The sequence below is a fragment of the Dasypus novemcinctus genome, unplaced genomic scaffold, assembly GCF_030445035.2.
Source record: "Dasypus novemcinctus isolate mDasNov1 unplaced genomic scaffold, mDasNov1.1.hap2 scaffold_124, whole genome shotgun sequence".
Classification (NCBI taxonomy): Eukaryota; Metazoa; Chordata; class Mammalia; order Cingulata; family Dasypodidae; genus Dasypus; species Dasypus novemcinctus.
This window is the reverse complement of record NW_026688150.1, coordinates 222,523-234,743: the sequence shown is the minus strand read 5'-3', so window position 1 is coordinate 234,743 and position 12,221 is coordinate 222,523. Positions and strand designations below refer to the sequence as shown.

The following is a 12,221-nucleotide window of genomic DNA, read 5'->3' as shown; positions in this document are numbered from 1 at the left end:
TCTCCGGGTTGGTGTTGGCTGTGGGGGGCGGGGAGTGTGTGAACCGCGCCGGCAGGCAGGGACCGGGGGACGGCGCCGTGGGCGGTCGGAGATGAGCAGGACGATGGAGGTGACTCCTCGTGGCTCGGGATCAGGTGTCTTCCCGGATTCCAGACCCAGAGGGGAGGCTGCCGGGAAAGGGCGTGGAGGGGGGTGGGGGGAGGTCCGGGACGCTGCTCGGGGCGGGAGGATTCCCAGCCCAGCCGGAGCGATGCGGCCGGGGAGAGCGAGGCCCGGGCGGCGGCGGCGGTACCCCCCCCCCCCCCCGCGAAGCCGGGGCGCGCGCGGGCCCGGGAGGCTGCGGCGCTCGGCGCTCGGCCGGCCGCCCTGGGCGCGCGTCCCCGAGGGGCGGGGGCGGCGCTCGGCGCTCGGCGGCGCTCGGCGCTCGGCTGCTCCCGCCTGCGGCGGCCGCCCCGCGTGCGCCGGAGCCAAGATGGCCGCCTCCACCGCCCAGTGCCGAGTGACAAAAGCGGAGGGCAAGGCGGCGGCGGGGCCGCGCGCGGGGGGCGCCCGGGAGCGCGCGCCCGCGGGGCCGCCCCCGCCCGGGCCCCCGAGCCCGGGCCCCGCCGCGCTTCCTGCGCCGCCCCCGCCGCCGCCGCCGCCGCCGCCGCCGCCGCCGCCGCCGCCCCCACCCCCCGCCGCCGCCGCCGCCGCCGCGGGACGGGCCCAAGGCCGAGCCGGGGCCCGGGCCCGCGCCCACGCCCGGTAAGAGCCGCGCGCCGCGAGCGCCCCGGGAGGGCCGAGTGCGCGTCCCGCCCGGCCCCGGCGCCGGCCGCCGGGCACCGGAACCCCGGCTGCCCGCGGCCTCTTCGGCTCGCGCGGGGGGGGGGGGGGGGCCCGGGCCTCCTGCCGCCGCTCGCGGGGGGGCCCCCCCGGCCTCGGGAACCCCCGCCGCCGCGCCCCCGCGGGACCCTCCACCCGCTGACAGACGCCCCCGGCCCTGCCCGGAGCCCCGCGAGCGCCCCCCCCCCCCACCGTCCCGGCCCCCCCCCCCCCCACCCCCCGGCCGCGAAAAGTCCCTCCCGGGCCCCTCGGCCCTGGCGCCTGACGCGGCTGACAGGCGCGCCCGCCCCTCTCGGAGACTTTTGACAAAGTCCTCGCCAGCCGGGGTCCCCGGGCGCGTCCTCTCGGGCTCCCTCCCGAGCGACCACCCCGCCTGGGCCCCCGCCCCGTCGCCTCCCACAGCGACCTCTCAGCCGCCTTTTCCGACCACCCTCCCTCTCCAGCTCCGAGGTCTCTCTCCTCTGTACCCTAAGCTTGGGGCTCAGCAGGCCTCCCGAGGGTCTCTTTCTCTGAAATACGAGAAATGCAAAAACCCACCCTTGACTCTCCCTCCCCCTTTCCCCGGGAAGCTTCCTGGTCTCTGGTCTGGACACTTTTCACAAAGTTCTGTGACTCCTGCTCTTTCCGTCCCCGGCCACATCCCTGCTGGTCCAGCACCGCCCCCCCCCCCCCCCCCCCAATTCTCACCCTACCCCACTTAGGGCTCTGTTTGTGAAAAGGCCATCATCGCCCATGGGCTCCACGCCCGGCTCTGCCCAGCCAGCCCCCTCGTGGAGTGCAGATTTCCCCGGAACCCATCTCTGTGCCCGGGCCTCCCCACCTCTCTCTTCTCCAACCTCGGTCTTATCTCGTCGCCTTCTCCTTCCCTCAGCCCCCCGCGTCTCCGGGAATGACAGACGACTTCCCCCCTCCCCCCAGCTAAGTCCTGCCCAGAGAGATGTCTTCCCTGAGGTCCTCTAGGAGGGGCGGATCCACTTAGATCGCCCTAGTGCAGGAAGCCGATCCTGGCCCCCGCTGTCCCGTGGGCAGCCCCTGGCGCCCTGGCCTCAATCAGGGTGCTGGGGTGCAAGTGGAACCCCCACTTCCATCGGGGGCCGAATTGCCTCCCAGAGTGCGAGTCGGCAACGAGGGTGAGGAAGAAGCCTCCCCCGCCCCGCCCCGGCCCCGAGTCTTTTCTGGAATCCAAGCCCGGCCCGAGGGGTGGACAGCCCGAGCCTCCCCCCCGGGGGCTGAGCCTGTCTCCCCGACCCCGCAGGCCTGGGTCCCGAAGAGAACACAATGGTAGCCGTGGACCTGGGCTCCCCCCCACTGCTCAAGAAGAGCCTGCCTGTCCCAGGGCCCCTGGAGCAGGTGGCCTGTCGGCTGAGCAGCAAAGTGGCCGCAGAGCTTCCCCACGGCAGCAAGCAGGAGCTGCCGGACCTCAAGGGTGAGTGGCCTCAGAGGGCAGGGCAGGGAGGGGGTGCCGGCCGTGCCAGCCGTCGCCCTGGGGAGCTCCCTGGCTACTCCGGAGTCCCCGCTGTTGGCCGCGGCCCCCCCCCCCGGAGGCCCCCCTGGCCGGCTGCTTTCTTGAGCTTCTCCTGCTGGGGCTGGGGGAATGCATGGCCCTGAGCTGCACCTCTACGGGCCAGGGCACCTGCAGACAGTGTGGGACGCGGGGGTCCAGAGCGCGCGCACACACCCGGGTCAGCTGTCACCTCTGCCCCTCGTCCGCTAGGTACTGATCGGTCCGTCCGTTGGTCGTTCAGTTGTTACCGAGTCGCGCTAGGTTCTGTGCCAGGCCCCCGCGGAAGGGATTGAGCAAAACGACCTGGTCCGTGTCCTTGGGGGTCTCTAAAGCTGGGGGCCGGGAGGCGGAGACGCAGACAGGCAGGGCGAGTGCTTTGCGGAAGAGAGAGCGGGGGAGTCGAACCGCGGAGGGTGGCTGGGACGGAGCTCCGCAAGGAGTGCGGCTCTCGGCGTGAAAACTGGCTGGGACGCCCTGCCCCGTGTCCCGAAAGGAGCTCCGGGGTCCTGAAGGACCCCACCTCTTGCTGTGGGCCCCCCGGGCAGGGCTCTCTCCCTCTCTGAGTCTCAGTTACCTTGTTTGCAAACGCGACACGCCGATTCCCGCCTCGTCGGGGTCATCGTCGGGGGTATCGTCGGGGGTGAGGGGAGCTGGGACGGACGTGGAGGGTGGGGAAGGGGGCAGCAAGGCGGGGGGGGGGGGGGCCCCAGTGGTCTCACCACCTGCTCTCGTCTCATCCCCTAGCCCAGAGCCTGACCACCTGCGAGGTCTGCGGCGCCTGCTTCGAGACGCGCAAGGGCCTGTCGAGCCACGCGCGCTCCCACCTGCGGCAGCTGGGGGTGGCCGAGTCGGAGAGCAGCGGCGCCCCCATCGACCTCCTCTACGAGCTCGTCAAGCAGAAGGGCCTGCCCGACGTGCCCCTCGGGCTGCCCCCGGGCCTGACCAAGAAGTCCAGCTCGCCGAAGGAGGTGGTCGCCGGGGCCCCCCGGCCCGGCCTGCTCGCCCTGGCCAAGCCCCTGGACGCCCCCTCCGTCAACAAGGCCATCAAGTCGCCTCCCGGCTTCTCGGCCAAGGGCCTGGCCCACCCGCCCAGCTCCCCGCTCCTCAAGAAGGCGCCGCCAGCCCTCGCGGGCTCCCCCACCCCCAAGAACCCCGAGGACAAGAGCCCCCAGCTGTCCCTGAGCCCCCGGCCGGCCTCCCCAAAGGCACAGTGGCCCCAGTCCGAGGATGAGGGGCCCCTGAACCTCAGTGAGTGCGGGTCCTGGGAGCCCAGGGAGGTCCCGGCGCCGGGCGGGGCAGGGCCCAGAGCGGGGGCAGCGCCGCGCCCCGCGCCCGCCGGGCCAGCGCGTCCGTCAGGCGGCGGAGTGCCCCCCGCGCTGCCCTGCATGTCACCGTCCACCTCCCACCGCCCTCGCCGCGTCCTTCACGCCGGGGCCGTCCTCGCCACCCCGCACGGCTCTCGCCCGTCCCCGGGCACCGTCCCCCTGGCCGCGTCGTGCTGTGGGGTGGAGCCCACCTCCCGGGCGCAGCCGGCGGGGTTCAATGAGGCGTGCCTGAAGGACGTCGGGCCTCGCCACCCGTTAGCGGGCGTTAGCATGTGGGGGCGTCCGAGTTGGCGCCTCGGGCCCCGGCGAAGCTGCTTCCACCCAGTCTGCCACGTTGCCAGGAGCAGGGCCCAGAGCAGGTGTGCCTCAGCGGCCCAACGACGCTCTGCAGCCAGGCACGTCCCCTCCCGTCCACCCGTAGCCACGGTCTCGGGGCAGAAGGAGCCTCGAGGATTTGCCCTGGGCACTTGCCGGCAGCCTCTCTGCCCCAAATCTCTTTAAGCTCCCCACACTCACCTTGCCGCCGGAAGGCCGCCGTGCAGGGCGACAGGGCCCCCTCCCCGCTTCCCAGAGCCTCCCAAAGCCTCTCACCACCAGCCGGCGGCACGAGCCCCGGACCCCGCGGCCGCCCGCACGGCCAGAGGCCTCCCGCCTCCGTCCCCCAGGGCCGGCCGAGGTGGCGGCCGTGACCGCCCCCTGTGTTTTGTCTCCGCAGCTTTAGATAGTGACGGGGGCAGAGAGCTGGACTGCCAGCTGTGCGGTGCCTGGTTTGAGACCCGCAAGGGCCTGTCCAGCCACGCCCGCGCCCACCTGCGCCACCTGGGCGTCAGCGACCCGGACGCCAAGGGATCCCCCATAGACGTGCTCCACGGGCTCATCCGGAGGGACGTCCGCCTCCTGCCCGGGCGCGGCGCCCTGGCCCAGCCGGCGCGGCCTCCTCCCGCCTGCGTGGCCCTCTCCTTGCTCCCCCCCCCACCGCCGGCCAAGAAGGCTAAGCTGAAGGCCGCGGGTATGGCCAGCCCCTGGGGGAAGCAGGACCTCTCGGCCGCCGGCATTTTCTGGGCCTCTGATGCGGAGCCGTCTCCTCTCAACCTCTGTAGGTTCTCGCTTCAGCCGCCCCCTCCTCCCTGCGGGCCCTGGAGCCCCTCCCGGGGGGGACGCGGCCCCCTCCCTGCTGGGGCAGGGAGGAGAGACAGGGGCCCTTGGCAGGGGCCTGGGCCCGCCCTCTCGGCCTTTGGCCTCCACGACCGACCGATGGGGACACCCTCCCTGAGAACTGAAGGACCCCCGGGGGCCCTGCCTTTGGCGTGAATGACACGTGGGGGCCTAGACGGCCACCTCCTCCCCTCCCGCCCCGTCCTCGCCGGCACCTGCAGAGCTTGGAGTCTTGGTTCCGCCCGGTCCGAGGACCCCGCGCCCTTGGGGGCCGGGTGTCCGGACCCCCACTCCCGCTCCTCAGCTCCCCGCCTCGCGCCTGCCCTCCACCGCCACCCCCCACCCCGGCCCGGGTGTGCCGCGGCCCGCGCCCGGCTGGCCAGGACTCCCGCCGTGCCCCCCGGGCCCCTCCCCGGCACTGACGGGGGCCCTTTCTCCTCCCGCTGCAGCCTCGGGCTCCGAGCCGGCGCGCGACATCCGCTGCGAGTTCTGCGGCGAGTTCTTCGAGAACCGCAAGGGCCTGTCGAGCCACGCGCGCTCCCACCTGCGGCAGATGGGCGTGACCGAGTGGTACGTCAACGGCTCGCCCATCGACACGCTGCGGGAGATCCTGAAGAGACGGACCCAGGCCCGGCCCGGCGGCTCCCCGAGCCTGCCGGGGCCCAGCCCCAAGGCCCTGGCCAAGATGGTGGGCGGCGGCGGCGGGCCCGGCAGCTCCCTGGAGGCCCGCAGCCCCGCCGAACTTCCCATCTCGCCCCTGGCCAAGAAGTTGGCGCCGCCACCAGGCAGCCCCCTGGGCCACTCGCCCGCCGCCTCCCCTCCCACTGCTCGGAAAATGTTCCCCGGCCTGGCCTCGCCCGCCCTGCCCAGGAAGCTGAAGCCGGAACACATGCGGGTGGAGATCAAGCGGGAGCTGCTGCCTGGGGCCCTGCACGGGGACCCGCACCCCGCCGAGGGTCCCTGGGCGGCTCCACGGGAGGACATGACGCCCCTGAACCTGTGTAAGTGTTGACTTTGCAGGGCAGGGGGCGTGGTCAGAGGAGTCACCCCTCTGCCTCCCCTCCGGGGCGCCCGCAGCACCCCGAGCTGGAATTGAATGGGGGACACACGGATGCAGAGCACGAGGGCCTAGCCGGGCGTTCCCACTACTCAGACCCCCTGCCTGAGCCGCCCCTCCGTCTTCCTCTGTTCATCCTGGAGAATGGCTCAGGCAGGAATCTGCCCAGGGATCCCAGCCCGTGGGCCATCTGCACTCGACTGGTAGAGCCTGCCCAGGTCTGCTGAGAGAGAGGCTGCAGGGCTTGATTAGCAATGTCTGCCCTGGGCAGTGCTTAGAAACATCCAAGATGCGTTTTGTCCTATATTCCTGGTAATTAAGTGCTTGAAACCCAGAGTCGGGTGCAAATCCGCTCTCACCCCCTCTGCCAGTCTAGCAGTGTGTGACCTGGGAGGTTTTAAGCTCTTAGGAAAATGGAGGTCAGCATTGTCCCCCCCCCTTCCTGGTTTTCTGGATGATCCGGCAGGATAAAGTACTTAGCACGACTGCTTGGCTAAAGACTGGTTACTGCGCGCTTCCCTCGGGTTTCCTTGCTCTGCCTGGGGATGACTCGACACGGCCTGTGCCCGGCCTGTGAGCCAGTTGAGCCGTGCTCACCTTCGACCCGGGGACGCTGGGCGTCAGGGGTTTCCGTCGACATTCGGCAAAGTTGGAAATGACGCAGAGAGGGAAGGCAGGTGGTCCAGCTCCGCAGAGGGTGGAGCCAGCTCAGCCCTCGCTCGGCCCCGGGGAGGCGTCCTGGAGCCAGCTAGAGCTTCAAGGACGAGCAGTAGGGCCCTAGACGAGCCAGGACCACTGGAGACCCAGATGAGACGTGGGTTCCGGGATGGGCACCGGGGGCAGCCACCGCCTTCTTCTCCTCCCCCCCCCCACCCCACCCCGGACCCTCTGCAGCATCCCGGGCCGAGCCGGCGCGCGACATCCGCTGCGAGTTCTGCGGCGAGTTCTTCGAGAACCGCAAGGGCCTGTCGAGCCACGCGCGCTCCCACCTGCGGCAGATGGGCGTGACCGAGTGGTCCGTCAACGGCTCGCCCATCGACACGCTGCGGGAGATCCTCAAAAAGAAGACCAAGCCGTGCCTCATCAAGAAGGAGCCCCCGGCCGGAGACCTGGCCCCTGCCCTGGCCGAGGACGGGTCCCCCGCGGCGGGCCCCGGGCCCGTGCCCGTCCCCCTGCCACTGGCGCCGCTGGCGGGCCGGCCGGGCAAGCTGGGAGCCGGGCCCGCCCACGTGCCCCGGGAGCTCAGCCTGACACCCATCACGGGGGCCAAGCCCTCGGCCACAGGCTACCTGGGCTCCGTGGCGGCCAAGCGGCCCCTGCAGGAGGACCGCCTCCTCCCGTTGGAGGTCAAGGCCAAATCCTACATCCAGACGGAACTGCCCTTCAAGGCGAAGGCCCTCCACGAGAAGGCCTCCCACTCGTGTAAGCGGCGGGCGGCAGTCCCGGGCGGGCACCCGCTGGGCGAGCGGGCGCGGGCGCCGGGACCCCAGCTCAGCGGCGCCCGCTCCTCCCCCCCCCGCCCCCCCGCAGCCACCGAGGCCTGCTGCGAGCTGTGCGGCCTCTACTTTGAGAACCGCAAGGCCCTGGCCAGCCACGCGCGGGCGCACCTGCGGCAGTTCGGCGTGACCGAGTGGTGCGTCAACGGCTCGCCCATCGAGACGCTGAGCGAGTGGATCAAGCACCGGCCCCAGAAGGTGGGCGCCTACCGCAGCTACATCCAGGGCGGCCGCCCCTTCACCAAGAAGTTCCGCAGCGCGGGCCACGGCCGCGACGGGGACAAGCGGCTGGCCCTGGGGCTGACGCCCGGGGCCCTGGCGGTGGTGGGCCGCAGCGCCGGGGCCGAGCTGGGGCCCGAGGCCGGCCGGGCGGCCGACGGCGGGGAGCGGCCCCTGGCCGCCAGCCCGCCGGGCGCGGTGAAGGCCGAGGAGCACCAGCGGCAGAACATCAACAGTGAGTGCGGAGGAGGGGGCGCGAGTGGGGCGGGGGGCCCCTGCGAGCCCCCCCGGTCACCCAGCCCTCACGCACCCTCGCCGCTCCCCTGGCCGGCTGCCCGCTCCCCGAGCTCCCCGTTGGGCCGGGCATCTTCTCGCCATCTGGGACCCATCCCCGCCCACCGGCCGACGTCCCGCCCTCCCCCTTCCCTAGAATTTGAGCGCCGCCAAGCCCGCCCCCCCGACGTCCCTGCAGCCCGGGGGGGCGAGGACGCCAGTGACCTGCAGCAGAAGCTGGAGGAAGTGCGGCAGCCCCCACCCCGTGTCCGGCCGGTCCCCTCCCTGGTGCCCCGGCCCCCCCAGACGTCGCTCGTCAAGTTTGTCGGCAACATCTACACCCTCAAGTGCAGGTACGCGGGCGCCGCCGGGGGGGGCGGGGTGGCGCGGGAAGCCCCCAGGTGGGGGCATGAGAGCCTCTGAAGGGGACAGCCAGGTGAGGGCTGGGAAGAGGTCCCGAGCCTCGTGGCTGCCGAGACCTGGGTTCAAATCCTGCCTTTGATACTAACCAGCTTCGTGACCCTTGGGCAAGGACCTACCAGCTCTGGGCCTCGATTTCCCCATTTATCAGACAGGGCTAGCGACAGGCCCACCTAGCAGTCCTGCTGTGAGGACTAAAGGACTTTGGAATTTTTAAAGTTTTTTGAGCAGGGGCCCAGCCGAGGGTAAAACTTGAGCAGGTGTCTGTCCGGCTAAGGAAAAAAAAAACCCCGAAATATTTCATTCTTCCCGGAGCCCACATGATGGTCTCTTCTTCAGGGAGTTGGAAACTGGGGTCCCCGAGACAGAGGGACGTGCCCCAGCCCGCTCTGCCCAGTCAGGAGGGGGAATTCGAACCCAGGTCTCTAGAGCCTCGGAGCTCAGGCTCCAGCCTCTGTGTCGAGGAGGCTGAGGCTGGGAGCTGCGAGGGCTGGAGAAGGAGCAGGCCTGGGCGAAATGGGCGTGAGCGGGGCGAGGCGGCGTGGGCGTGCATTACCGCCTGACCTCCTCCTTCCCCACGCCAACCCTTCTCCTGTCCTGCAACCTACTGACCTGGGTCTGCTCCTCTGTGCCTGCCACCTTCTCAGACGGCCGGGTGGCCCCGACCCTGCTTCAGCCCCTGAGCGGAGATGGGTCTCCAGGGGGTCTGCGATCCCCTCTTGGGCCCAGGTGGCCGTCCCCTTCCCTGTCCCTGAGCCTGCTTCGCCCACACCGAGGGGCAGCCGGCGAGCTTAGGCATGGGGATGCGGGTAAAGCTACACATCCGCCTCTACTCACGGCAGCGGCCGCCCCCTCTGTGTCTCCTTGCACAGGTTCTGCGAGGTAGAATTCCAGGGCCCCCTCTCGATCCAGGAGGAGTGGGTGCGGCACTTACAGCGGCACATCCTGGACATGAATTTCTCCAAAGCGGATCCCCCGCCCGAGGAGCCCCAGGCCCCGCAGGCACAGACAGCGGCGGCAGAGGCGCCCTAACACAGAACCATTCCAGACCCCCTCCTGCGCCGCCTCTGTCTCCTCTCCCTCCTCCTCTGCGTCCTCCCCCCACCTTTCTTTTCCGTTTCCAAAGGAGCAAGCCAAAACCTCAAACCGGCGCCCCTCGGGGGGCCGGGCACACTACAGCCCAGGCGCTGGGAGCCAGCCAGCTGCCCCTCCCCGGCTGGAGGCCTCGGGGGGCGCAGGGTGTCTTCCTTTAGCCGACGCCCACCAGGGCAGCGGCAGGGGTCTCGGGCGGCGCTCCCCCGTCCAGCAGCCAGGCGAGGCCGTGCCTGCTCTCCGTGGCCATTTGCAGAGACCCCAAAGACCCCCTGTTCCGGTTCCCTCTCGCCCCCACGAGCATCTTCTCACACGCACGCACACGCGAACGCACGCACGCACCTCGCGGGACCCGGGGCCTGCCGCAGCCCCCCAGCTCCCGGGTCGCGCGACCGCGTCCAGCCACGGTGCTTGCTCAGGGGCAGCCACGCTCCCTCTCTGCGGGGTCCCCCTGGGGCCTGGGAGCCCACCACTGAGCCCACGATGCCACGGAATTCCTCGTCGGCTGCCCTGCCCCCCCCCAGAGGGGAAGCGCTCAGAGCTGACAGCTGTCCCCTGCCAGGTCACGGCCCCCCCAGAGCCTCGAGGGCCCTGGGGCCCCGGGGGTGGGACCCTCCTCCCCCACCCCTTCACCCCCTCCCTTCCCCCCTTCACTGTTGCTTTCTATGTATAGCCCCCTAGATCTTTCACTTTTTTAAAAACTCGTTTTGTGTAGAGATATAAGGAACGTCGAACTTTTTATTTTGCAATCCTGGGCCAGGTTAAAAAAAAAAAAAAGGGGAGGCGATTGACCTTTTAACTTTTTTCAGTGGCCACCTTTTGGTTATTGATGTACCTAGAAGTATGTAAATTAGATTAAATTTCTCTCCTGGAAACACACGGGGCAGGCAGCCAGCGTGCGTTTTTCTGCAGAGCGGGCCGGTGGCCGCGCCTGGGACAGGGCCGCCTCTGCCAGACCCAGCCGGGGACGGCACCCCGTTTCCCAATTGCTGGCGCTCCATGCCACGGGGCGTGGGGGAACCTTGGGCGGCAGAGCGATGCTGGCGGACAGAGGAAGCAGAGCCCTGGGGGGCTGGTCAGGGGTCAGGGGGTGGGAGCTGGAATGGAGAGACCTTTGGAGCCAGAAGGGCTTTCTGAGGACAGGAGCTGTCCCGGGAGGGTGCAGGGGCCCGGCCAGGGGAGGGAGAAGCGCACGGCTGCTGGGAGCAAGTCCAGGGAGGCCAGCGGAGGTGACTTGGAGACACGTGACTTCCTCGGAGCCCTGAGCTGCCCTCTCCTGTGCCGTGGTTGTTTTCCCACTCTGCCGGTGTTTACCGAACTCTTCTGGTATCTTAAAGAGACACCCTTGGCCGCTCCTCTGCTCCTCTTCGTTGAGTGCTCGTGGCTTTTCAGTTCATTTTCTCTCAACAGCCAAAGGAGGGAAGTTGGGAATGAGCTCATGGGGTGTGGACCACAGGGGCTTCCTGTCCCCCCCCCCCCAGTCCTGGTCTCCCAGGCCCCTCCCCCCAGGCCCCTCCCCCACACCCCTGCCCTCCAGGGTGGTCTCGGCCCACACACTTCTCCTGCCCCTGTGTGGCCGGCTTGGCCACTTGCCTCATCCCACCTGTGCCCAGGGCTTAGGAAGCAGGGGGCAGCTCTGGGAGTAAGAGCTGACCCAAAGGCGCCTCCTCTTCCAACCGTTCATATGGTCGTTTTAAAAACAGACATGACGTAGGCTGGGTGTGAAAAAAAAAAAAAAGGTCAAGTGGTCCAAGAGCTTGGAGAGTGGGAAGCGGAGCTCCTTGCCACCCACGGACACGACTAGAGATGATCACTGGGGTGGGAGCTGGGTCGGGTGGCCTTCCAGACTGGCTTGTCAGTTTCTGAAGGGGTCACGCACACTCGTTACCATAGAAGCATCTTCTAAAACCTTTCCGAGGACACCCCTTGTCTGCCCAAGCCATGGTCTCCCAAAGGCTGTGCAGACCTGGCCCTTGAGACACTCTTGTTCTATGCCAGAAGTGGACTTTGGTAGAATCTCCACAAATCAGGTGAAGCAAGGACTGTGGCAAGTGCTGGAAAGAAAGAGGCTCCAGGGTGGCAGTTTGGGGACCAAGCAGGCATCCCCGAGGTACCCCAAAGCCTGAGCCACCATCATAAGACACCTACATGCTTCCTAGTTGGAGTCTGCCATTGCATCATAATCACACCCCACTTTTAGGGTGCGGGGGAGAGGTTGCTTTTTTCCTAAATTGGGGGGGCTTGAACACAGGACCTCGTACATGGGAAGCAGGCACTCACCCACTGAGCTACATCACCCCAATGAGAGTTGCGTTTTTTTTTGTTTTTAGGAGGTACCAGGAATTGAACCTGGGACCTCACTGTGGGAGGCAGGCACCCAACCACTTGCATGACATCCACCCACCGAGGTTGCTTTTTAAAAATATTTTAGCACAGTGAATCCCAACCCTACAAACGCAGACCAGTAAACGAAGCCTCCTCTACTCAGCCATTACCAAGCCCTCATCCAATCTTTCAGCCGCAACCCCTCTCCCTCCCCCTGTCCTCCATCACCAAATCACAGCAAAGCACATCCCGGCCCTGAGCTCAATTCATCCGCTCACATTTCAGTCCGTTCCTCAGAAGGACTTAAATACAATGCCATAAAGACCCCCTAAATAAATTAAAAAAAAAAAAAAAAGGAGAATAATTCTTCCATTTCAAAAAAAACCAGCACGCTCCCTGGGAAAAGCTCTTGAGCAGCCACAGGCTAACACGTGTCCCCGGGCCCACGGCGGGCCGGGGGTTCGGCACGGCCCACGCGGAAGCAGCCCGGGCCCTGCGCCCGCCTCCTTGTCGAGTCATCCCAGAAATCGCGA

The 12,221-nt window shown here is 68.5% G+C and overlaps 1 protein-coding gene across 1 annotated transcript; it reads left to right on the top strand.

The window, feature by feature from the left end:
* The first annotated feature begins 469 nt into the window (after positions 1-469).
* WIZ (WIZ zinc finger) lies at positions 470-10,242 on the top strand. Its single transcript, XM_058292552.1, is given in 10 exon segments — positions 470-670; positions 672-744; positions 2,078-2,248; positions 3,071-3,574; positions 4,367-4,747; positions 5,256-5,807; positions 6,758-7,285; positions 7,394-7,813; positions 8,009-8,204; positions 9,144-10,242. Coding segments are annotated over 10 exon segments (3,183 nt in total). The 5' UTR covers positions 470-472; the 3' UTR covers positions 9,304-10,242.
* The last annotated feature ends 1,979 nt before the right edge of the window (positions 10,243-12,221 follow it).